The sequence below is a fragment of the Panthera tigris genome, chromosome E3, assembly GCF_018350195.1.
Source record: "Panthera tigris isolate Pti1 chromosome E3, P.tigris_Pti1_mat1.1, whole genome shotgun sequence".
In the NCBI taxonomy this organism is placed as follows: Eukaryota; Metazoa; Chordata; class Mammalia; order Carnivora; family Felidae; genus Panthera; species Panthera tigris.
The window spans coordinates 885,907-909,715 of record NC_056675.1 but is presented as its reverse complement, the minus strand read 5'-3'; the positions used below and the strand labels follow the sequence as shown (position 1 = coordinate 909,715).

The following is a 23,809-nucleotide window of genomic DNA, read 5'->3' as shown; positions in this document are numbered from 1 at the left end:
CGGAGAAGGCGGCGGTGTCACGCTCCGTACTCCTGCACCGCTGGCTTCTGCCGCGTCCTCGGCCCAGCCCTCCGCCCGCCAGACCGCCGTGGGCTCCGCCTCGGGATTCCTCCACACCGACACACGAGCTTCTGAACTTCAAAAGGCTTCAGTCTTGGGAGGGGGTCGAGGGGCAGACGAGGGATGCGGAAGCAGAGTGGGGACCAGCAGGGACCGGAGAGAGGGCCCCGGGGGGCGCGGCCCCTGAGGGAGAGGCTGCCTGACCTCTGCCAGCCCCCTGCACCCCCCACCCAGGGCTTGGGACGGGGGAGGGCGGCCAGGGTGGCTGGAGTCCAGACCCCATCCCGCCAGGCTCCCGGGCCGCCGGTGGGTTGCCAGATACGTACGTGACCGCACATCACTGAATTTCGGCTGTGTGGGAAGTGTGTCCCGTGGACGCAGGCTGGAGAGCCCCCCACTCGGCCCCCTGACCTGGTGTCCCCGGTCAGCAACAGATCCCTGCCCTAGGAGCTACCGTACATCTTGGGCGGGGAGCTGGGCTTCGGGTATGAGGCTGACTGGCTCGGGGGGGCCCCCGTGTCCTCCCTGCTCCCCTTGCCGCCCAAGCCTCTGGTAGCAGCTGACCCTCGATTGGCCCATGTCCCAGGGCTCAGGGTCCTGGCTCCAAGGGCAGAGCGCCTCCTGGATACGGCCCCCCAGGAGCCCCAAGAACAGGGTGGGGGTCTGCAGGAGACCCAGCGGGGCCCCGCACAGCACAGAGCACGCTGGGAACGCGGGTCTGAGGCCGGCCTCTAGGTGGGTGTCACCCTGCCACCTGCCGCCTCCCCGCACCCCAAGAGCAAGTGGCCCCGAGGGGAGCCTGATGGGGGCAGCGTGGAGGGTAGGTGGGTGGGGAGAGGAGGCATCGGGAGCCCGGGAGGCGTGGGGTGCGGGAAGGGGGCACTTCTCCACTGGGGAACGGGAGGCACCCTGAGGTTTGGGGGGGACCTGAGTGCAGACCGAGACAGCGCTGCCGCCCAAGGGGTCTGGGGGCGGAGGGTGGGGAGGGGGCCCGGCTGCCCCGGGGAGACGGGAGGAGGAGGGGTAGAGATGTCCCGGGGCAAGGGAGCTTGGCAGGGGGCTGGGCCCCCGAAAGAGCACGATCGGGCCCAGGTGGGGTTCCGGGGGCCACAGCAAAGAGCCCGGCAAGGGGCACAGTGAGGGCTGTCCACCCGTTTGTCCGGCCTCCATCATCCACAACGCACCCCAAGCTGGGACCTGGGAGAGTGACTCAGACCCTCCCCGGGTCTGCTTGGGCAGAGCCCCCGTGTCTGGGCACCGCGCAGAGGGCCTGTGCTGGCGGCCGCATGGTGAAGGCCGGGGCGGGCGTGGTGTCCAGGGCGCCAGGGCTGAGGCCCGGTGGGGGCAGCAGGCGGTACCTGTGGAGGAGGCCGGCGAACAGCAGAAACAGCTCCGACCTGGCCAGGCTCTCCCCCACGCAGACGCGGCGGCCTGCGAGGGAAACCGAGGCACAGGGCTACCAGCCTGCCCTTGGCAGGGCTGTGCCAGGGGGGCTGGCCGGTTCCCTGGAGAGGTGGGGACCCGAGAGCAAGGTGCGGGCCAGCTCCGAGGGGAAGGGATGGGGTGCTGGAGGCCGTGGGCGGTGGGAGGCCTGGGGGCCTGAGCTTCCGAGGTCCCTGGTGAGCAGGCTCCTTGGGGGTGAGGGACCCCGTGCCGCCCCTGCCCGCGAGCTGGGGGTACCTGCAGAGAAGGGCAGGAAGGCTGCCCGCTTCACAAAGCGCCCGTCGGCGTCCAGGAAGTGACCCGGGTTGAACTGGCGAGGGGTCTCCCACTGCGTCTTGTCCAGGAGCACCGAGCTCAGCAGAGGGATCACGGGTGTGCCCTGTGGGTGGGGCGGCAGGTGGGCTGGGCCCGGCGCCCCCTCCCCCCGGGGGCGTGCCCCGCGAGACCCAGCTGGGCCCAGCCTGACCGAGAGCAGAAAGGGGGAGGGGAGCCCTGCCCGTCCCGTCGGGGGCCAGGAGGGGGGCCCACCTTGGGGAGCAGGTAGCCGCCCAGCTGGGTGTCAGCCGCCATGCACCGCGGCACGTGGGGCAGGAGAGTAATGGAGCGCTGGACCTCGTGCAGCACGGCGCTGGTGTAGGGCAGTGACCGCTGGTCCTCCAGCCGGGGGGGGCGCCCGGGCCCCAGCACCCGGTCCAACTCCTCCTGCACCCGGCCTGCGGGCGAGACGGTGGGTGCCCGCGTCCCTGCGAGCCCCGGCCCCCCCCGGGCCCTGGGGGACCCCGCCCACCGACGCGTGCTGGAAAGGGAGGCTGGGGGCTCACCTTGCACACTCGGGTGCCTGCTCATCAGGAGGGCGGCCCACTGCAGCGTGGCGGAGGTGGTCTCTGTGCCGGCCATGACCATGTCGAGAACACAGGCCACCATGTCGGCCTCGGCAAACAGGCCGTGGGGGTCTTTCCCCTGCAGGGTGGGTTGGAGAGGACTCGGCCGGAGGCTGGGCGCCACGGACCCACCCCCCACTCCCGCCGCCCCTCCAGCTCCGGGCTCCAGAAAGGGATGGGAGGAAGGAGCCAGGTTAGCAGGGCACCTGCTACGTTCTGGGCTCGCCACATGTTTGCTGCCACCCCTGAGGCAGGCACTGCAAATGCCCCGTTTCGCGGATGGGGAGACCGAGGCTGAGAGCGGGCCCCCAGCTAGGAGAAGGGGGAGGTGGCGCAGGGCCAGCCCCGCTCCTCCTGGGTGGGGCCCCCAAATGCCCGTAGGCCTCCCAGGCGGGAGGGTGCCTCCCGCCCACACCTGGCCCTGCCGGATCAGGGCGTCCATGTAGCTCTGCACGGGGCCTGCCCCGGGGGCGGGGGGCCGCCGCGTCTCCAGGAGGGTCCTCAGGATGGCTCGCACCTCCTCTATCTTCCGAAGGACAGGCCGGTGCAGCTGGAGGAGAGCCCCGAGCCGGGGGTAGATGTTGAACAGCTGAAGGCAGAGAGCGAGACAGCCGGGGGGGGGGGGTCAGGGTGCGGTCCCCACCAAGGGCCCCCGCCCCCAGCAGGTGTGTGCACCTGTGCAGGTTCCCAGGTGCTGCCCCGGGACTCCAGGCGGACCTGCGGGGTGGGGGACTGCCCGTGGCCACAAGAGGGCGCCGGCTCGCACTGCTGCTGGGACCGCAGCCTGGGCTCCCACAAAACCCTCTGTCCCGGGACCGGATGGCAGGTGACGGGCCTTGACGGGTGGCTTCCCCGACGCGGGGGCGGCTGTAATCACGCCCCGCCCTCCGGCCACCAAAGCCGTAGGACAGAGAAGGGGGAGAGGGTCGCCTGTGCTGCCAGTCATCGGGACAGAGAATTTGCAAACTTCAGAGCTCCAGCTGAGCCGCTGTGGGAGGGAGGCCACGGAGTGTCTGACCAGCCAGCGCGTGTCCCGCACCAGGTGGGGCCTCGGCAGCTGTCCACGGCTCTCCTGGCTGCGCCCGCATCGCTGTGCACCCCCAGGACGTGAGCGATCCCTGGATCGAATTGCCCAGTGAGGAGCCGGCACACGGGGTGGGGAGGCCCGGAACATTCCACTCCCGCCCCCCTGGCCTCCGTCCTCCTGGGGCTTCCGCGAGGAGGCCAGATCCTCCCGCCCAGCGGACGGCAGGGGCTCCTAGGAAGGAAGCAGGAGGACGGGAGACTGTGCTCAGCCCCTGCCTCGCGCCCGTGGCCGCGGGTCCATGAGAGATTGGGAGGAAGAGACCCGGCACTGTGGCATCCCTCTAAATCTGTGCCCCACACCTAGATGCGTGCGCTTAGCGCCTAGCGCTGAAATTGCCGCGACGGTGAACGTTTCACGTTTTGGAAAAGAGCGCAATGCCCACGCCCCTGGGAGTCGGGAAAACCAGAGGGCCAGTTCGCGTGATTTCTGTGGCGCTGTGGGGGACCGATATTGGGTGGATCGTCCCTGGCCGGAAGGGCTGGGGGACAGGCAGACAGGAGGACATCGAGCCCCACGTCCAGGGAAGAAATGCTCAGCTCCCTGACCCCCAGCCGAGGCCGGGAGCAGCCGCCTCTCACCTGCAGGCTGGGGGTCCCCAAGAGGACCATGACGTCATCGATAAGCCTCAGCAGGGACACGAACACGGGATCCTGGTAGTCGAAGCGCCGGCCGAAGAGGAGTGTGAAGGTGATGTTGGAGGGGGCCCAGCCGAGCAGGGCCAGGGGGAAGGGCCGGCCTGGAGTGGGAGGGACACGGAACTCAGGGGGTGAGGGACCCCCACCAGGGGGTGCCCGGCCCCCGCTCACCTCCGTAGCTGTCCAGCTGCCCCATGAGGCACCTCAGCTCCTGCAGGATCTTGTCGACCATGGGCCCCCTCCCCACGCCCAGGTCATGGAGGGTGCGCACAGTGAACTGGCGGGCGGCCCTCCAGCGTGCCCCCGATGAGAAGAAGATTCCTGCGGGCCGGGCAAGTCGCCGCTGAGTGGCGCAGGCAGGGAGCAGATGGGGCAGACCCGACGTCGGGGGCCTCACCCCCATGCCTGAGCCCCTTCTGCCAAGAGCCGGCCTTGGCGAGCCTCGTCCCCTCTCGGTGTATGCTGGTCTCCTGCCCCGTGGACACCGTGTCCCTCCCCGGGAGCCACGCAGGGCACACTGTCTCCCGCGCCTCAGAGACGCAGACCCCCGCCCCGGGGTCCGGGGACTCCCGTGCCCCGCCGGCCTCCGCCCCCTCCGCACACCACACGGCACACCTACCCCCACCGCCCTGGATAAGCTGGAAGATGGCGACGGGGGGTCGGTCGGCCAGCTTTGACCCGGTGCCCACCAGGGCCTCCCTCACAGCCTCGTAGCCGGCCAGCACCACCGTCTTCTGGCGCCCCAAGTGCACAGTGAACACCGGCCCGTACCGTTCCGAAAGCTGGTGGGGACAGGCAGGAATCAGCCAGCGCCCCCCCGCCAAGGCTGCACCTGTGCGGGGCGGGTTCAGGGGGACTCAGAGCCGGGGGTGGCCTAGGCGGGGTCTGTGGGAACTGGGCCGGTGGAGAGCAGGCGGAATAAAGGTCCAGAAGCCAAAAAGCAGGAGGTGTGCTGGCCCGTGCCCCCTCCCCATCCATTCTGGGAAGGCAGGGGAGGGGGCTGCCATTGGTAGGAGGGGCTGTCTGCGGGGCGGCCTCCCGAGCTTGACCCCCAGAGGCCCCGCCCCTGCTCAGGCACCCCTAGCACTGAAACCCAGATGGATGGGAGCAGTGCCCGGGTGGCCTCGTCCGCTCAGTTTCCCCCACGCTGACCCCCGGGGCACAGAATGACAATACGTGGCTAAGGCTGGCCTCCAAGGCCGTCGCCTGGGGCCATTGCCCTTCTGTGCCTTTACAGATGGGGAAACTGAGGCCCAGAGGCAACAAGTGAGTTGCGGCCAGTCACACACACTGAGGGACAGAGAGGCCCTCCCTTCCTGTCCACACCCGCTCTGCTCCCCGCATGCCGGAGTGTGGCCTACGGGCCCAGCGCTGGGCACGGCCTGAGACTCGGGGGCCCAGGGTGCTTCCTGGAGAGGTGCCCCGAGGGGCCAGGCCCGCAGCCCCCTCTTCTCCTCCCACATCCAGGACCTGGGGGGCCGCCAGGCAGCCACTGGGAGGTTTCTGGAAGTAGCTGCGTTTCTGGGGAAGCGGGGAGGGTGGTCGTGGGAGCCGGAAGTGGCCCAGGAGTGGCTGGATAGCCCTGGTCGGGCGGGCGCCGGGCCATCCGTCTCCTGGCTGCAGGGCAGGGCAGCCGGCCGGCGACCTGGGGCCAGGACTGTCCAGCCTCCAGCCCAGGGTGGGAACAGCCACACCCGCGGGCGCCCCACCTGAGGGCACACTCGTGCGCTAGTCCAGGTCCCTCTGTCACCAGACCTCTGCTTCCTGGTGCTGCTCCCAGGGGCACCTGCCTCCTCCCCACCCCCACTCTGGCTGCCCCCAAACCTGGCTCTCCTGTAGGCACTCATCAAATGCTGCCTCCTCCAAGGAGCCCTCCTGGCCTGACACTCCAGGCCCCCTGCTCCTTGCATGGCCCATCTGCTTCCCCGCCGGGGGGGGGGGGGTGTCCTTCTCTCTTGCCCAAGGCGGGGTGGGCACTTGGGCCTACCCAGGCTGGGACACGGACCTCCTACCCCACCGGGGGCCTGGAAAACGGGCTCAGCTTCCCCTGAGGTGGGGCTCGGCTGCCCAGGCAGCCGGAGCCCTGACCTACCTCCATCAGTGACCGGTCCTGCTGTGACACGCGCAGCAAGTGCAGGTTTCCGATGAACGGCAGTGGGCGTGGCCCAGGGGGCCAGCGAGGGGCTGGGGAGGGGGTGCGGGTGTGGGCTCGGAGCAGCCCCCAGAGCCCCAGGAGCAGCAGGAGCCCCACGAGCAGCAGGGCCATGAGGACGGCGGGCGGCGAGGCCCCAGCTCCCCACCTTGTGCCTTATAGGCTGTCGGGCAGGGGGAGGGCGTGCCAGGACCTCGCCCCTCCACCCAGAGAATGTGGACCGAGCGGTTCACAGGGGACAGCCAGGCAGCTTAAAGCGACAGGCGTGCGTGGAATGTGGGGTCGCGTCTGTGGCAGGGAGCCAGGACGCCAGGGGCCGTCTGGGGGGCCGCCGTCTAGACCTTGTGCTTAAGGCGTCTCCGTCCCTTGCCTGCTGGAGAGAACACGCCGTGGTGGCCACTGTGCCCCTCCCACCGGCCTCTGCTTCCTGCCTCAGTCTCCCCATCAGAACTGGGGCTTGTGGGGCTTTGGGAGCTGGGCCCGAGCTCTGAGGGGAGCTCTGAGCCTCCCTCGACAGGACCCATGGGGTAGGAGGTCTGTGGAGACCCCGCGGATGGCTCTCGAAGGTCTGCACAGCAAACGCCTCAAACCCCGGGGCCTTCAGAGGCTGCCAGAGGGTCCCCTGCCGTGTCTCAGATGGCAAGCTTTCCCTGGGTGACAACCTGCTCCTGTCACCCGGGGCAGGAGGCACTGGTCTATGCAGGACGGGGCAGGGGCAGAGTGGGTGACGGCCGGCCAGGCTTATGAGCCCCCCATGTGTCTGTGCTGCATGAACTCTGGGCTCCCTAACCCTGGTGCCCCTGCTGGGAGGGAAGGAGGCCCCGCCGTGGAACGAGCCGTGAGGGGTGGGAGGGCCGTTGGCATCAGAAGTGGCTGGGCCTGCTCCACACCTCCTGCCCCAACATGAGGAGTTGGAACCCCAGCCCCACGCCGGGCCCCTCGCTGCGGGGCCTGTCTCCCGGCGGACCGTCCACGCCCCTCCACACACCCGGAGCCGAAGCAGCCCGTAGGCCCGAACCTGCTTCCAGCCTCAATTTGCACACGTCCCGTGACGGGGTGCTCGCTGGCTTTCGGGCGGGCTGCCCTGTCGCACGGCTGTGGGGCTTCTGTGAGGGAGGATGGTTCTCCAGCAGCTGCGTCTCTGGGTCATCTGGGCTGAGTGCCCGGCACCAAGGCCGCTGCTAGGTGCTTCAGCTGGGGCTCCTCTCTGCCTGGGACAGTCCACTGAATTAATTCCACAAGCGTTTCCGGAGTATGTGTGTGTGCTATAGGCTCAGCCAGCAGCTGGGGCCGCAGAAATCGGTGGTCAGGGATCCAAACAGGGCCCCCAAGTCCAGTGGAAGAGACCCACGTGGCAGTGGCCGTGCCACTGCAAACTTCTGGGGTATTGGGTCCAGAGTCGAGTCGCCAAGCGGCAGGGCACTCCAGCAGAGGGAACAGCGTGTGCAAAGCCCAGAGGCCCCGTGCCAGCAAGGGGCTGGGTGGGGGCGTGAGGCTGGAGATCCGTGGCTGGAAGCACAGGAGGCGGGAACTCGGGGTCCCTGGGGTGGGGGCTCCATCCTCCGTGGCCTCCTCTTTCAGGTTGCTGAGGCCTGGGCTCCTGTGAGCCACCTGGGTGCCACCATCCGGGTCCCTGCAGGGGAGGCTGGGTGCACTGTCTACAGGGCGTCTATACTCGGCCATTTCTGGAAGGTGTTTTGTTTTGTTTTAATGTTTATTTTTGAGACAGACGCAAAGCGTGAGCAGGGGAGGGGCAGAGAGAGAGGGAAACACAGAATCCGAAGCAGGCTCCAGGCTCCGAGCTGTCAGCACAGAGCCCGACACGGGGCTCGAACTGATCAGCCGTGAGATCGTGACCTGAGCCGAAGTCTGTCGCCCAACTGACTGAGCCGCCCACGCATCCCCGGTTTTTGGGGTTTTACCTGCAAGACCTCTGAGCTCCTCCCGACCGCCGAGAAAGTCACCCCCGCTTCTCAGAAGAGGAAGAGGGGCTGGAGCTCTGGGTGTACTGGCAGTGGTGGTCATGGGGGGCCCCACAGCACCCACCCACCGCAGAGCTGGGAATCCACCACTCTGATTGGCCGGCTGCTGGGGGGGGGGTATCCACCACTCTGACTGGCCGGCTGCTGGGGGGGGGGGGGGCGGTGGGGTGTGGTGGTGAGGGGCTCAGACTTGGGAATGAGACCCTGCCCTGTGGGCATCCTGACCGCGTGGTGTTTCCTGGGGTTTAGCGTGGACCGAACCAGGGGCATGTGACCACGGGATGTGGCAGGCAGGCCCCTGTGCGTGGGGTGAGCCCAGGGGAGGCCAGTTGGGCACCCGGAGCTTCTTAGAGCCCGGCCTGCGGGGCTGGAGCTCCTGGTCGACAGAGTCAAATCCGGTTCACAAGGGTGGAACTGGGTGCTTGGCCTTGAATTTTTCCAGGCAGCGTGAGTGTCGAGGGCTCCCCTACATCCAGGCCCCGGAAAGAGGAAGCTGGGGGTGCCCGGTGGAATGTCCCAGCATATCTGCATCTCTGCTCGCCACCCCCCGCCCCCGCCACTTCCTCTGCAACTTCTAGACGGCGGCTGCCCCCCCACCCCATGGCTGCTCCCCCGCCCACTCCCTACCCCCCCAGCACTGGAAGGGTCCTGCTCAGGTCCCCAGGGGCCCCACACTCGAACCAATGTGAGTCCTGGGGCTGCGCAAAGCCACCCACAAACTGGGTGTTGAAAACACCAGAAACACGCTGTGGCGGGCAGGCCCAGAAGTCCCTCGTCGCCAGCCCCCCCCCCCCCCAGGGTGGTCTCACCTGGAGACTTGCCCCTGCAGAGACTAGAGGTTGCATTTCCGTGGGCCCTTCCCTCCCCCATCAAGGCACCCCAGCTCCAGAAGGCTTTCTCCTAAGGTGTTTCTTTGGATACTTTTCCATTGAAACAGACAATGCACGTGCCCCAGCCGGGGAGTCGGACCCGCCGGGGCGCCCACAGAGCCCCTCTCTCATGCATCCTTCCAGAAACACTCCGGCACGCACCGTCATCGTGTGCCTTTTTCGGTTGTGTTGACGCTTTCATTTATTAACGTAGCAAACGGCTCCTGTGCGGAGCTGAGACCCGTAGACAGACAGGAAGCCCTGGCCTTGGCCAACTTCCAGAGGGCGGACGACCTGTCTCCTGCTGCCCTGTCTCCCTTCCTCTGTTCAGTTGCTCTTTCTTTGTAAGGTGACAGCGTGGCGGGATCAGACAGCAGCCTCCTCCTCCGGGACCGCTGCCTCGTCTCCTCTCTGTTGCTCTGTGTCTGGGTCAAAAACATCCTGGGTGCGCGTTTCTTTGTGCTGTAAAATCAGTTCCTAGAACCAGAATCCCCTCTGGCAGATGCTCCCACGGTCCCTCCCGCTGACCCACACCCGTGTGGGTGGCGGCGGGAGGGACCCTCGCCTCCCGGCCTGCGTTCCCATCTCCTCTGCCTCCTCCGCGGCTGCCCCTTGTACTGCCCCCACTCGATGCCCAGGCTGGGTGGGGGCTTCTGGGTTCCACGCGGCCCCCTCTCGTCCCCGCCCACGCCTCCTGTCAAGGGGAGCTGGGGCCTCGCCGCCCGCCGTCCTCATGGCCCTGCTGCTCCTGGGGCTCTGGGGGCTGCTCCGAGCCCACACCCGCACCCCCTCCCCAGCCCCTCGCTGGCCCCCTGGGCCACGCCCACTGCCGCTCATCGGAAACCCGCACTTGCTGCGCGTGTCACAGCAGGACCGGTCGCTGATGGAGGTAGGTCAGGGCTCCGGCTGCCTGGGCAGCCGAGCCCCACCTCAGGGGAAGCTGAGCCCGTTTTCCAGGCCCCCGGTGGGGTAGGAGGTCCGTGTCCCAGCCTGGGTAGGTCCAAGTGCCCACCCTGCCTTGGGGAAGAGAGAAGGACACCCCCCCCCCCCCGCGGGGAAGCAGATGGGCCATGCAAGGAGCAGGGGGCCTGGAGTGTCAGGCCAGGAGGGCTCCTTGGAGGAGGCAGCATTTGATGAGTGCCTACAGGAGAGCCAGGTTTGGGGGCAGCCAGAGTGGGGGTGGGGAGGAGGCAGGTGCCCCTGGGAGCAGCACCAGGAAGCAGAGGTCTGGTGACAGAGGGACCTGGACTAGCGCACGAGTGTGCCCTCAGGTGGGGCGCCCGCGGGTGTGGCTGTTCCTACCTTGGGAACACTGATTTCCTCTGCACAAAGAACAACTTTCAAGCTCGAGATTCCTGAGCTTCAGGGCCCTGCCCACACCTGCTGGGCTCCAGAAAGGACCCTCCAACCGCCTACGGGGACCTTCCTCCATGTCTCATGGCATCTGGACCTCACTACTCTGTGCCAGTTGGGAAAACCACCGCAAACTATCTGGAGCAGTGTCCTGGGCAGAATGGCCCCCCCGGAATTCATGTGTCCCTCGAATGTCAGAATGGGACCTTATCTATAAATAGGGTCTTTGCAGATCAAGTTTAGAGGAGGTCATCCTGGATTAGGGTGGGGGTGTCCTCATAACAGACAGAAAAGTAGAAGACAGACACAGAGGGAAGAAGGCCAGGTGACCCTGGGGACACCATGGAGGGTGTGGCCACAGGCCGGGAACCAGGGCCACCGGGAGCTGGAAGAGGCGGGAGGAACCCCCCCCCCCGCCGGCCCTCACGGGGAACCCCCATCTCAAGTTCAGCCTCTAGAAGTGGGAGAGAACCACTTTCTGGTGGTTAAGCCCCCAGTTTTTGGTGCTTTGTTACAGTGGCCCTGAGACTCCTGTAAGGAACGTTCAGAACAGTTCCCAATAGGCAGGAGTCAGGCAGGTGGGTGACACTGGGTCCTTTCACTGTGTTCCCGCAGTCGCCGTCTAGCCAGTCTGCCCGAGCATCATTCAACTACACGCGACCCACCATTTAGTACTGACCCCGCCCAGGTGCCCTCAAGCTAGACATTCGTTCCCGTCTGGCAGAAAAGACCATCCCGAAGGTTAGGGTTTATTGCCCTGTGAGATATTAACCCGTCCTGGGTCCAGCTTAGCAATCTGACTCTGGCGTCTTTTTTCTTTCTCTGACCGCACGCGGCTCTGTCGGGGCTGGGGCGCCCTTCTTGGAAGCAGCTTTGCCGTCGGGCCACGCTCCTGCACCCGTGCATTAAATGAGACTCGGACACATGGGCACTTTAGGTTTCTACTGGAACTACGGTCTCAGCCTTTAGAAAAGAATACTTTGGCAGCAGAATTTATTAAAGTGGAAAGACCAGAGAACGTTTCAGGCAAGGTTCCATCCAGGGGCTGTTCGTACAATGTGACTCCGCCCTACTCCCCATCGGGAGCAGGCTCCCGGCCCTGGCATCTGGCTGGGGGCTTTGGGCCCTGATAGAGGCAGTGCTCCCAGCCCCAGGAGTGCACCGTCTTGAAGTGGGTCCCAGCCCGAGGTTGAGCAACCCCAGCCAGTGCCATGTGGGCCTTCTCCACCAAGCCAGCCCACACTCCAAGTTCCTGCGCAAAGCAGATTGCTGTTTTACACCTCTGAGTTCGGGCCGTTCGTTCCACGGAGCTCGATAGCTCGTGTGCAGGCTGCGTGACCTTGGACGAGGAATGTAACGTCTCTGGGAGTCTCTATGTGTGAGATGAGGGTAAGAATACTGCCTAGCTGGGTTCGTCCTTTAAAGACTAGTAATGGGGGGGCGCCTGGGTGGCTCAGTCGGTTAAGCGTCCGACTTTGGCTCAGGTCATGATCTCACGGTCCGTGAGTTCAAGCCCCGCGTCGGGCTCTGTGCTGACAGCTCAGAGCCTGGAGCCTGCTTCCGATTCTGTGTCTCCCTCTCTCTCTGCCCCTCCCTGTTCACGCTCTGTCTCTCTCTGTCTCAAAAATAAATAAACGTTAAAAAAAATTTTTTTTTAAATAAATAAATAAAGACTAGTAATGGGACGTCCCCTGCGCACCAGACGCTGTTGTGACAATCCCATGTGAAGCAGCCTGGCACAGAAGGCCCTCCCCCACTTTTTGTATCTGTGCACCAGAGATGAAAATCCCTTCGTTCTCTCCCAGCCAAACGTGTCATATAGAGCAATAATCATTTGCCAGGTACGGACATGTCAATTAAAAGCTGGCTGTCACCTCTAGGTCACGGGGCCTGCAATGCTTCATTGGTCCCTCAGGGCCGTCGGACAGAGAGGCTGCAAGGAAACACTGGGGGGCTGGGCTGTCCTTTTTCCTGCTAAGTAGTGTGATCTAGTCAAGTGGAAAAGTGCTATTTGCTGGGTAATAAAAGCGTCTTTTGTTCACGGCCCTGGAAACATATTAATGAATAACCCAGTGCGTGGCCCCTGGTGCTAGCCACGTAAAACGGTCTTTTATGTGACAAGATCAAGGTGCAATTTTCCTTTTGTAGTTTTTAGTGGGTACAGAACACCAGGCTGATTAAGGCCCCAGCAACCGGAATGAGCTTTCCCTGCGGCCCCACCGGACCCTACAAACATTAGGGCCCAGCTCCCCGCGCCGCACGACACACAGCCCAATGTCACGTGAGGCACAGAGATCCACTGCTGTGCCCTGCAGAGAGGCAGGAGCGAGTGGGGAGCTGGATGCCTCAGGGCAGGACTCGAGGAGGGGGCAGGCCCTGAGGTGGGGGCTGTGAGGGCTTGTTGGCCGGGCATTTCTCGGCAAGGCCCCTCAGTTGCTGGAACCGGCTCCTTCTCCTGGCATTAGAAGGAGGCGTGGTGCAGGATCGTGTCAGGAACCGGTGGGGGAGGGGGACGCGGGGGGGGGGGGGTGCAGCTGGTGAGCTGTGTGTCTGAGGACCCAATTTGCTTATCTCCAAGGCCTGGTATGTGGTTGGCACTCGGGGGGCGTGGATGAAGTTTGGAGCTCACGACAGAGTCATAGAGCACAGGGGCGCTGGTTGGGGGTGGGGCAGTGACCCACTTCCTCCGTTCAGATGAAATCGGGATGCCCAGTTGGGGAAGAGGGGTGACTGTGCAGGGTACAGCGCTGGGAGGAGGCTCAGCCTGGGAGAGCTGGGGTCTCCACTGAGCCCTTTCACCGTTGTTATTGTTGCCATAACGACAATAATAAGCGGTTGCCAGAGCTGACTTTTATTCTGTTACAGGTTGCACTGCACCACCCCTCCCCCACCACTTCATATGTTGGAGTCCTAGCCCCCAGTACCTTAGGAGGTGACCTCTTTGGTAAACAGTGTCATCGCAGATGTAATTAGTTATGCTGAAGTCATTAGGGTGGGCCCTAGCCTAGTCTGACCGGCGTCCTCACAGGAGGACCTCTGGACACAGACACACAGGGGGATGCCATGGGAGGGTGAAGGCAGAAACAAGGCCCAGCGGCCCAGCAGCCCCCAAGACTGCCTGCCAGCCACCTGCAGCTGGGGGGCGGGGGAGGGCAGCCTGGAGCCGGCTCTCCCAGAACCTCCGGGAGGAGCCAGCCCCGCCGCACCTCCTCCGTGTGGGACATCCGGCCTCCAGAACCGGGAGCGACCACCTTTCTGTAGCTGAAGCGGCCCAGGGTGTGGGACTTTGTTGTGGTGGCCCTCACTCCTTCCTTGTCACCAGCTGAGCCCCCCCCCCAGACACCTGGGGATGCACAGCCACCCGCACAGCCTGCCGAGTGCACTCGCCCTTGGGCTTCTTGTCGACTCAAGCTGTGTGTCTGGGTAAAGTCCAGCCTCTCTGGACTTCCGTTTCCTCATGAGGACATGACGCCGGCCTCTGCCCCTCGGTCCCTGTGAGGGTCAGACTGGCAAGGACCCCGGCAGAGCAGCCTGGATCAGGGCCTTTCGGAGCCCCCTGGGGCGGGGGCGGGGGCCTGTGGTGCGGGGCGGGGCCTGATGGGGGGAGGGCATGCCCGGGCGGGGCCTGCGTGGCGAGAGGGACCGGTCCCGTCGGTGGAGAGGAGCCCGGTCAATAACGGGCGTGGCACCTTCGAGGCGAAGACCGGGCCCTGCAGCGCGGGGGCGGGGCCTGGGCGGCGGGGGCGGGGCTTGCCGCCCGTGGCCGTTCGCCGCTCGACGTGCTCGGCGCTCTCGCGGGGCGCGCTCGGCGCTCGACCCGCCGCCCTGCGTACGGCGCGCGTCCTACTCCGGGGCTCCGGCGCCGCCATCATGTCGACGGCCATGAATTTTGGGTCCAAGAGCTTCCAGCCGCGGCCCCCGGACAAGGGCAGCTTCCCGCTGGATCACTTCGGTGAGCGGCGGGCGACCGCCGGGCTCCTGCGCCGAGTCTCGGGTCGTGGGTCTCCTCCGGTAGCGCCGTGCGGCCCCGTGGGCGCTGGCGTCCGCACGCGGTTGCAGGTGGGGAAACTGAGGCCCGCCGCGGCCCACTCCACCACCCCGGAGGCGGGCCTGCGGGACGAGGGGCGACAGGTTGCGGAGGACGTCCCGAGGGAGAGCGTTGCCGGCGTCCGGGGGACCCGCGCCCAGCCTCGCACAAAGCCCGCAGGCTGTTAACCTGGGCCTCGCGCGGACCTGGAAAGTCCGCTGGTCGCCGCCGTGTGCGGCCGGAAGTCCGCGTTTGGGGTGAGCCTCTGTGCGAGCCAAGGCTCCGGAAGTGGGTCCGCAGATTTTTCTCGTAACCGACGCCTTCCCCTGCAGTGTCCCAAACACGCAGCGGAGGGGCGGTCGCCGCACCATGGGGCACGCGGTAGGCTCGTCTTTTGCAGCGTGAGTGTGAAGGAGACTCGTTCTGGAAGGACGGCTGCGGGTGCGCGTGCCGCCCCACCGCGTCGTGTTTTCACTTGAAAACTGGGTGCTCTTTTCCTCTTCGTTCTAGGCGAATGCAAAAGCTTTAAGGAGAAGTTCATGAAGTGTCTCCGCGACAATAGATTCGAAAATGCTTTGTGCAGAAGTGAGTCGAAAGACTACTTAGAATGCAGAATGGAGAGGCAAGTACCTGCTGGCAATGAATGACTTCTGGAACCTCCCCGCACTCCCATGGAAACATTTTTTTTCCCCGAGAGGTCATTGCAGCGGGCCTCATTCATCCCCCAGGTTCCAAGCCTTTGTCTTTGAGAACGTAGAGTGGCTCGCCCCTGGAACGGAGGCCTGCCAGATTCAGTGGCACTGAAGGTTTCACAGTCTTGGGGACCCTGCGGAGAGGGAGCGCGTCTTACGGGGTTGCGTTCCTGAGTGTTTTGTTTGCACATTTGGGAGCTGCTGACCTGTCATTAAGGTTTCAGAATCGTACATCATAAAAATGCTGACGGAGTCAGGAGGTCGTGGGCACAGGGTTTCTTCCTCTCACGTTCTCAGACCGTAAAAATACCGTTTGGTTCCCTGTAGCTCAACAGTGCTTGAAATGTGACAGGGGAGACAATGGGCCATTCAGAAACGGTGAAACATGGAGGTCTGTTCTGTCCTGAGCAGAACTTACCAGCGCTCGCTTTTAAGTGAGACAAGTGTTTCTGACTGTGATCCGTTGAGATTTTACTGAAGAGCTATTCTTACTCCTAACGGGGAAAAGCATAGAGCATATAATTATATGGTGGGGGTGGGAACTTTTATTCCTGCCCTTCGAGCCCTTCGTCAGCTCGGTGAGAGGTCCGGTCTTCACACGGCCTTGTCTGAAGATGGGGTGGCATAAACCCATCCAGTCAGAGCCCCCTTGTCGTTTCTCCGTAACAAAGTCCGACATTTCCCCCAGGGCACAATCGCTTGTGTCCTTCAGGCCCACAGGTGCGTTGAGGGCTGTCGGTGGACATGTGGGACGTTGGCCCTTTGGGAGCGTGGCCCTCATGTGAGGCCCTCGTTCTGTCCTCTGAGTCGTTCAGGGCCACCGAGTCCAGCTCTCGCCATCTTTAAATAGCCCATTGCTGGAATCCACGTGTTTAAATTACTGTCATATATATATGTGTATATATATATATATATATAAATTGTTTCTTGAACATTCAGTTTTGAGAGACAGAGTGCGAGCAGGGGAGGGGCAGAGAGGGAGACAGAATCTGAAGCAGCTCCAGGCTCCAAGCTGTCGGCACAGAGCCCGACGCGGGGCTCGAGCTCACTAATGGCGAAATTGTGACCTGAGCCCAAGTCAGATGCTTAACTGGAGGGGCACCCCTAAAGTACTGTGTTCTAAGTCGATACACCTTTCAGAAATGAACTGAGTTTCTTTTTGGTGCTGCCACTCCCTGGAGACAGTTTGAAGTTGGTTTCTGACCGCGTGTGAGGGTGTGAGCAGGTCACCTGCTCCCGTGAAGCTCAGGTGAGCCATCCCCGTGCCGGCCAGCACAGTGGCCAGCACACGCAGGCAGCCGCTCCTGCTGGGAGCTGCTCCAGAGAGTTGGGCCGTCTGGGTCCCCAGAGAGGCTCCTGGCCCGTCTGGCAAAGGACAGCAGAAGGTTCTGCCTTTTCTCCCCATGTGGACCCTGGCAGTGGGCTGTGTGCTGTCCACGTGGCCACGCCTCGCTCAGCACGGCCTCTGGAGACCAGCCTGCCCTGAGGCCTGCTGAGGTCAGTGGGGACGGGGGGGACGGGGGAGGGGGGTGCAGCGCGCCTCTCCGTGGGTTCCGTTATTTCCAGTGGCTTCTCTGCTTGGTCCGGTGACTTGAAGGCCAATGTAGGGGGTACATGTGTGTTCAGACTCGGTCGGTGATTTTGGCTGCAGACTTTTGGACGGTTTTCAGTTCCAAGTCCATGACCATCCAGGTTCAGTATCGAGACTGCACATTTATTTCCCTTCCCGCTTTTTGTAAACCTTTTTATTCCTTTCATGCTGAAATCCCAGACGTTATTTACCCCTACGAACGTCCATAGGCATCTTTCTTTTAATGTTTGTTTAGTTTTAAGTGGGAGGGAGGCAGAGAGGGAGGGGACAGAGGACCCGAAGTGGGCACTGTGCTCAGAGCGCAATGCGGACCTCGAACTCCTGAACCGTGAGGTCGTGACCTGAGCCACAGTCGGCCGCTCAACCAACTGAGCCACCAGGCGCCCCCACCATATGCATCTCTGTAGAAAACTGGACCACGGTGAGATTTTAGAGTTGCCTCTTGAGGACTTGGGCCGTCTTAGCTCGACGTGGAAGTGTCTGTGCGGCGTGGATGTGGATCACACTCTTGTGGGAAGAGCTGTTAAATCAGGGATGACTTTGTCGGCCAAGAAAACAGCAAGTACACTGTGATCTGCGATCTCAAGCCTCTGTGATCTTTTGCCTTTGAGTTCCTGCCCCGTGCGGTGGGCATCCGGGGGCTGTGCCACACATCCTGTGGCGTGCGACCCGGGCCTCCTGGCCGGGCTGGAGGAGGCCCGGCGCACGCTCCTTGGAAAGCCTCGGGTCCTAAAAACCTGCACTGTCCCCTTATGCTGAAGGGGAGGCGTCCACGTCATCCTTTGGGCGTTAGAACTCGGTAATCGTTGGACTTGTTGTTGTCGTGTCCTGGCCACAGAGCTGGATTTTCTGAAGACTCGCACGTCTGTAGAAAGGGCCTCTTGAACTGCGTCTCATTTAGCTTGTAGTGTTTTCCCCCTTGCTCCCTGTTTGCTGCTGAACACACAGGTCCTTCCTGTCGTGTCTCGAGGAGCACTGCCGCTCCCCGTGCTCCTGGTGCCCCCAGCACACTCACGTTCTGCAGCGAGATGTCTGACGCAGGTCCCGCGGGCCGCGCTCCTCGTGGATGCTCCGGTGCAGAACTGCTTCTGCCTTTCCAGCTTCTAGAGGCGCCCACGCCCCTCGGCTCGTGGCCCTGCTCCCCCTGGAAGCCGGCGATGCCGTGTCTCTGGCCCGTCCTCCTCCTCCGTCCTTCTGACCAAAGCCGGCGCAGGCTCTCTGATTTTAAGGGTTCCCGCGTTGCCGCTGAGTCCGCCTGAGGAGTCCGAGGCGGTCTCCCCTCAGCAGCACCTGGTCGGCTCCTGTGTTCCGCCTCAGCTCATCCCCCTTTGCCGCGTAAGGACACAGATAACACAGTCAGTCTGGTCCCCAAGTGGACTTTGTACCTTTCAGCGGATTCCAGCTTTTTGCAACGGAAATTGCCGTGCGCGCACCAGTGGAGGGAACGCAGCGCCGCGGCACCTGCCCACTCCCCCTTCCTCGCGGCTGGAGCCCTCGAGGGCACGTACCCTAAACACTTAGTTTCGTTCTCAGTGGGGACGGCCTGGACAGCCCTTGTGAAGCTTGGGTAGAGGTCATCTGCCAGGCTTTGTATTTCTGCAGGAGGGTAGCCGGCTCGCCTGGAGCCCCACAGAACCCACACAAAGTGGGTCGTCTGACCGGTGACCAGGTGACTCACAGTGTCCCTCGGTTCCCAGTGTGCTGGCTGAACCCTGGCTGCCTGTGCTGGCCTGCCGGGCTTGCGGGGGGTGCGTGAGCTCAGCGGTGTGTGGGGGGGGGGGGGATCACAGTGCCAAGTGATGGTGGCTTGGCGCGGCGGGCGTCCCCTTTGCCGGCCGGGCCTGTTGGTTTCTGCAGGGACACTGAGCTCCCACCAGCAAGCAGGATGGACAGGTGGCCTCCAAGAGTTGGACCTGTCCCTGCCCCCTGGCCCCCCCCCCCCCAAAAAAATGAAGCAGAATGAAAGCCAGGCCCTCCCGCCCTGGAGTGTGGGCAGTGAGAGGCTGGACGGGGGCGGCTCCAGCCCAGCAGGTGCTCCGGGACATCTCGGTCTTCGAGGTCCTGACTTACACGGACACGGTGAGGGGCTGGCACACGGCTGGGCACAGAGGGAGCGGGAGCACAGAGGACACGGCCGCCGGCCAGCTGTGGGGCCACGGCTCGGGCCGTGTGGGGCACGGGGCCTGGGGCAGCAGTGAGAGGAGACAGAGCTGGTGGGCCACGTGTCCCAGTGTTTCTGAGTCACAGGTGAAGCTCACAAGTGCAGTGACCCTTGAACAACACGGTGTGAACGGGGCAGGCCCACTTACCACCCAGATCTCCTGATACGTGCAGGACAGTGTTGTAAACGTATTGCTTCCTGACCATTGTCTTAACGAGCTTTTTTTGTCCGGCTGACCTGTTGGTAAGAGTACGGCCGGAAGACACACGACACGCAAAATGCACGTTGTCGCTGAGGCTTCTGGTCGGCGGGGGCTGTAGTCCTTAAGTTCTGGGGAGTCAGGAGTTAGGAACGGATTTTCGACTGTGCAGGTGAATGGTGCCCCTAACCTGTGGCTTGTTCAGGGGTCACTTTACCAAGTAAAGTCTGTCCTGTCCCCCCCCCGCCCTGTCCGGTGCATCTTCCCAGCGACCTGGAGGCCGGGTTGAGGTTGGAGGCCTCGAACGGGACACGCGTCTGCCCCAGACTGGCACCCGGCGGGGGGCTCGCGGCGGTCTGCCCGCTTCCTTCGGGGTCCCGACTCCACCCGGCACCCCACCCGGCACCCCAGGGGCTTCGCACACTGTCCGCCAGCGGCCGTCCGTCCGGAGTCCGGAGGCGCGGGTGTCAGCTGGGAGAAGGAGGGCGCAGAGAGGCCCTCGGGGTCCTGGGGGCCTGGGTCCAGCGGTGCCACCGGCCGCAGGCAGTTGGGATGGGAGCGAATGCGCAGGCCTCGCACGGACATTGCTGTTCGTTTTTGTTGCAGGCAGCTGATGGCACAGGAGCCCCTGGAAAAACTGGGATTTGGAGATTTGATGGATGGAAAACCAGGGGCAGAAACTAACTCCTGATGGGAAGAAGTCCATCCACCGGCTGCTGGCTTGTCCAGGGTGGAGCGTGTTGGGTGACCTTGTCAACTGACGGTTTATGGTTAGGCGCTGTGACTTCAGAAGAAGTTTCTGGAACGCCCTCCTTGGCCGAAACCTCTCCTCTTGATGTCTCCCAGGTTATTTTGAGAAGCGATTGTCCCCTTTAGGTCTCATTTTCCCCAGGAGCCTTAGATTTTATCTTTACATCGGGAGAGTTCCTAGGGAGGCCTGTGGCGGGTGGGAGGAAGGAGAGCAGAGTCACGCCCGCTGCGCGAGGGGACACGTGGGCATCCGCGACGCGGTGACTCCCTCAGTGATACTGTCCGTAGCCTCTCGGTACTGACATGCTGAATGCTAGCGGTTTCAGCCCATCACATAGACGCTGTCCGAAAACCATTTCCTGGCAAAATGGTTTCCTTCTGTGCCCATTTATTTCCCGTGTGTTTTTTTTTTTTTAAGCAAAATATACAATATAAACTTGGAAATGAGATTGTTAACTTTTGACATATTTGACTTACTCGTTTTTTTTCTGGTAGTGCCTGAAACACCAATATCTTTTTTTTTAAATTTTTTTAACGTTTTATTTATTATTGAGAGACAGAGCATGAGCATGGGAGGGGCAGAGGGAGGAGCAGACACGGAATCGGAAGCAGGCCCCAGGCTCCGAGCTGTCAGCACAGAGCCCGACGCGGGGCTCGAACCCACAACCCGTGAGATCATGACCCGAGCCGAAGTCGGACGCCCCACCGACTGAGCCCCCCAGGCGCCTCGAATCACCAGTACCTTTGAACCAGAGGCTCGTTTTCTGACCTGTGTGCGTGTACATAAAGCCAGTTTAATTTCAGTAACTCATGTATTGTAACTCTGGAAGTCCGGACTCTTGTAGTTTGACTGCACACGTGGTCTTCCACGTGTCCTCTGAGAGCACCCACGTGCACGCGCCATCGGCAGTGGCTTCCAGGGCCTCTGAGCACACGTCAGGGCAGGGTCTTGTGGTGTCCTCTCTCACCGACCGGGCCCACAGCGGCAACGTCCAGGAAGGTACCAGTTTGCCCGCGGTCCGACCCCACGCGTACCCAGACGCCGAGCTGGGACCCTGGGCCGGTTCTGATGTGGCCGGGGTTCAGGTCCACGATCCGGGTGCCGAGTGTGTGGGGTCTGGGCCCAGCACTGCCTTCCCTGGCTCCCGGCCGGCCAGCTGGATTTTGTCCTCACGTGGCTAACGGAAGACGGCAGTCGGAGGATCCCGGGCACGTCCCCACGTGGACGGCGACCCCGGTGGGGACAGCCGGCTGTGACCCGGGTCTGGGCTCCCAGAAGTCACCTCCACCCCCGCCTTGGCCATGGCTGGTAAGAGGCGTCTTCGCGTCCAGTCCTCTGCCTCGAGGCCCCTGTTTTCCGTCCTTCGGTGGCCTGGTGCTCTTGCTCAGACCCCGAAGCAGGTCCCTCCCGTGTGAGTCCTCGTCCTCGGGGCTCACTCTGGACCTCCTCCTGCGTCACTGGTTGGGCACCACCGGCTCCCTTCTGCGGTTTCCACGGAATGCTGGGTCTGCCCTCCGCTGGAGTCGTACAGGTCTTTTGCGTCCATGTCTAGTTTACGAGGTGTCTTGGCTTTTACCGCCAAGCCGAAAATCGAGTCACGAGAGTCCAGTTCTACAGACCCCTGAAGCCATGCAAATGCCCACACTTGCGAGCCTTCAGTGACCTGAGGCCGGTCCGCACGGCTCGCCGGTGCAGGTGCGGGCGGGGCGGGGGTTGGGGAGGTCTGTGCTGACGCGGAGTGACTCCATGAGAAAGGCAGCCTCCAGAAGCATCTATGGTACCGTTAACAAGAAAGACGCAGGAAGCCGGAAGCGTCTGTGGGTTTGTGCAAACACGAAATCGAGGAAGGAGAAACCGGACGCCGAGAACGGTCAGCAGCGTGTAGTGTGGCTCAGAGTCCCAGCCGTCTGCCCGTCTCACGTGCGCAGAAATGAAGGCGCGGTGGTGGCCCAGCCAGGTGGCGGGGGGAGGGGGTTCCAAGCGGCGCACGGCTGGGGCACAGCGTGGCTGCAGTGGACAGCAGAGGTCAGCCCGGCGCTGGGGACGAGGAGACGGGCTGTGTCCTCTGGGCAGTGGTTCACCCTCCCCCGCTCTGAAAGCGAGCTCACGCCGGGGAGCGGGAGAGCACGGACCGGGTCCTGCTTGGGTCACGGGTGTAGGTGGCCGCACAGAGAGAGACTCGGCTGCGTGCGTGCGTCCACACGCGTGTGCCGGCCGGCTCTGAGCACCCGGGTCCTGGAGCCGCGACACCGGCAGCAGGAACCAGGCTCCTGGGGGGACAGCTGACGCTGTGGCCAGTGCCCGAAAGTCCACGCCCAGCCTGGACCGTTTTGTGTCCGAAAGTAAGGGATTCCTGGAAGAATGAGGGGGCACAGCCACGCCACGGAGCCACACGTGGGCCATTTGGAACAACACAATATTGTAGTGGGTTGTGGTCCTCAGAACAAATGACTGTCCAGGAGTCCACACTCATAAATAACTAACGGAGGGCGCCTGGGTGGCTCAGTCGTGCAAACCGACTCTTGGTTTCGGTCCAGGTCATGACCTGTCGGTCGTGGGATTGAGCCCCACGTCGGGCTCTGTGCTGACGGCCTGGATCCTGTTGGGATTCTCTCCCTCTCGTTCTCTGCCCCTCCCTGGCTCGCTCACTCCCTGTCAAAAATAAACATGAAAACAATTTTCATAATTAATGGAATCAACGTGTCAGGGAGGGAGGGACAGCACCCGTAGTGGCAGTGGGGACAGCAGTCCCTCCACAGCGGCAAGGGGTGCAGATGGGCCGCCCGGGGGCCTCCCCTCAGGGCGCCCAGCACTTACAAAGGGAGCCATAGGGCCAGTGTGGTCACTTTAGGTGCGTGGTCACCACTTGGTGACCTGCCCACGGCTGCTGCCCCCATCTGATGCCCCGAGAAGACCACATCCTTCTGGGGTTTTCTTACCAGAAATGGTAACCTCTGTCCATTGAGCCAACGCCAAATTGAACACATTCTGCAAAGTGAGGACCAGGTGCTTTGGGAGCACCAGGGTCCTGAAAGATAAAAACCGAGGAGGGGTCCAAGGAAGCTGACTGCCACGCGGGCCCTGGGTCAGGGCGGATGGTGGCAGGCAGCCCGGGAGGCCTGGCGAGCCACAGGACGCTTGGATTCTTGTTCTATGATTACATAAGATGTTGTTTGGGGAAGCTGGACGTATGAACTCTTGTCCTGTTTGCAAATTTTTGAAAGTTCTAGGGGCGCCCTCGTGGCTCAGTCGGTTAAGTGTCCCGACTTCAGCTCAGGTCACGATCTCACGGTTTGTGAGTTAGGGCCCTGTGTCCGGCTCTTCTGACAGCTCAGAGCCTGGAACCTGCTTCAGATTAAATTATTTCAAAATGAAGAAAGTATGTTGCATCAGGTTCTGTGTACGTGATTGAGAAAATTCTCGCTCTGAAACGCATTCAGTGGACTTCGCAGCAGGTGACGTGACTCAGTGGTGTCGGCCCCGGGGAGAGGAAGTGTGGGGAGAGACGGCCCAGCTCTCTTCGAAGGAGCAGCAGTCCGGCATCGCCTTTGACTTCCCAGATCTGAGTCGCTAGCCACGTGGCACATGTCTGTGCCGGACATGTGTCCGCTTGAGCAAAGCCACCTAGGCACTTGTCACAAAAAGCCACCAGCCATATTCAAAGGTGCCCACGGGTGACCTCCAGGATGTTTTCCAAGTGTCCTCATGCAGGAGACGGCTTTCCCCGACCACCGTGGTGAGGCCTAGGCCCACAGCCGCCTTCCCCGAAGATGAGCCCTTCCCCGGTCTGCCTCCCTCCGGCCCCTTGGGTGGGCGCGCTGGATGTGCCCGTGGTCTCAGCCACACGATCGTGTCCGGAAGCGCTCGGGACGCAGCCCTGGGGTTCCCTCCGCCCCGCTGGCCCTGTCCCTCCCACCGTCACGAGC

The 23,809-nt window shown here is 63.1% G+C and overlaps 2 protein-coding genes across 2 annotated transcripts; one reads left to right on the top strand and one right to left on the bottom strand.

The window, feature by feature from the left end:
- Window positions 1-1,270: 1,270 nt before the first annotated feature.
- LOC122234751 (cytochrome P450 2W1) lies at window positions 1,271-6,372 on the bottom strand. The gene is made up of 9 exons (XM_042972401.1): window positions 6,199-6,372; window positions 4,726-4,888; window positions 4,278-4,427; window positions 4,050-4,207; window positions 2,800-2,973; window positions 2,325-2,463; window positions 2,032-2,216; window positions 1,741-1,882; window positions 1,271-1,491 (listed from the first exon to the last, which is right to left on the bottom strand). The coding sequence occupies exons 1-9, from the start codon at window positions 6,370-6,372 to the stop codon at window positions 1,271-1,273; spliced, it is 1,506 nt and encodes a 501-aa protein (XP_042828335.1).
- A 7,856-nt stretch (window positions 6,373-14,228) lies between these two features.
- LOC102965327 (cytochrome c oxidase assembly protein COX19) lies at window positions 14,229-20,343 on the top strand. Its single transcript, XM_042972025.1, has 3 exons — window positions 14,229-14,414; window positions 15,000-15,111; window positions 19,739-20,343. Exons 1-3 carry the CDS (start codon window positions 14,333-14,335, stop codon window positions 19,821-19,823), a joined length of 279 nt encoding a protein of 92 aa, XP_042827959.1. The 5' UTR covers window positions 14,229-14,332; the 3' UTR covers window positions 19,824-20,343.
- Window positions 20,344-23,809: the final 3,466 nt, after the last annotated feature.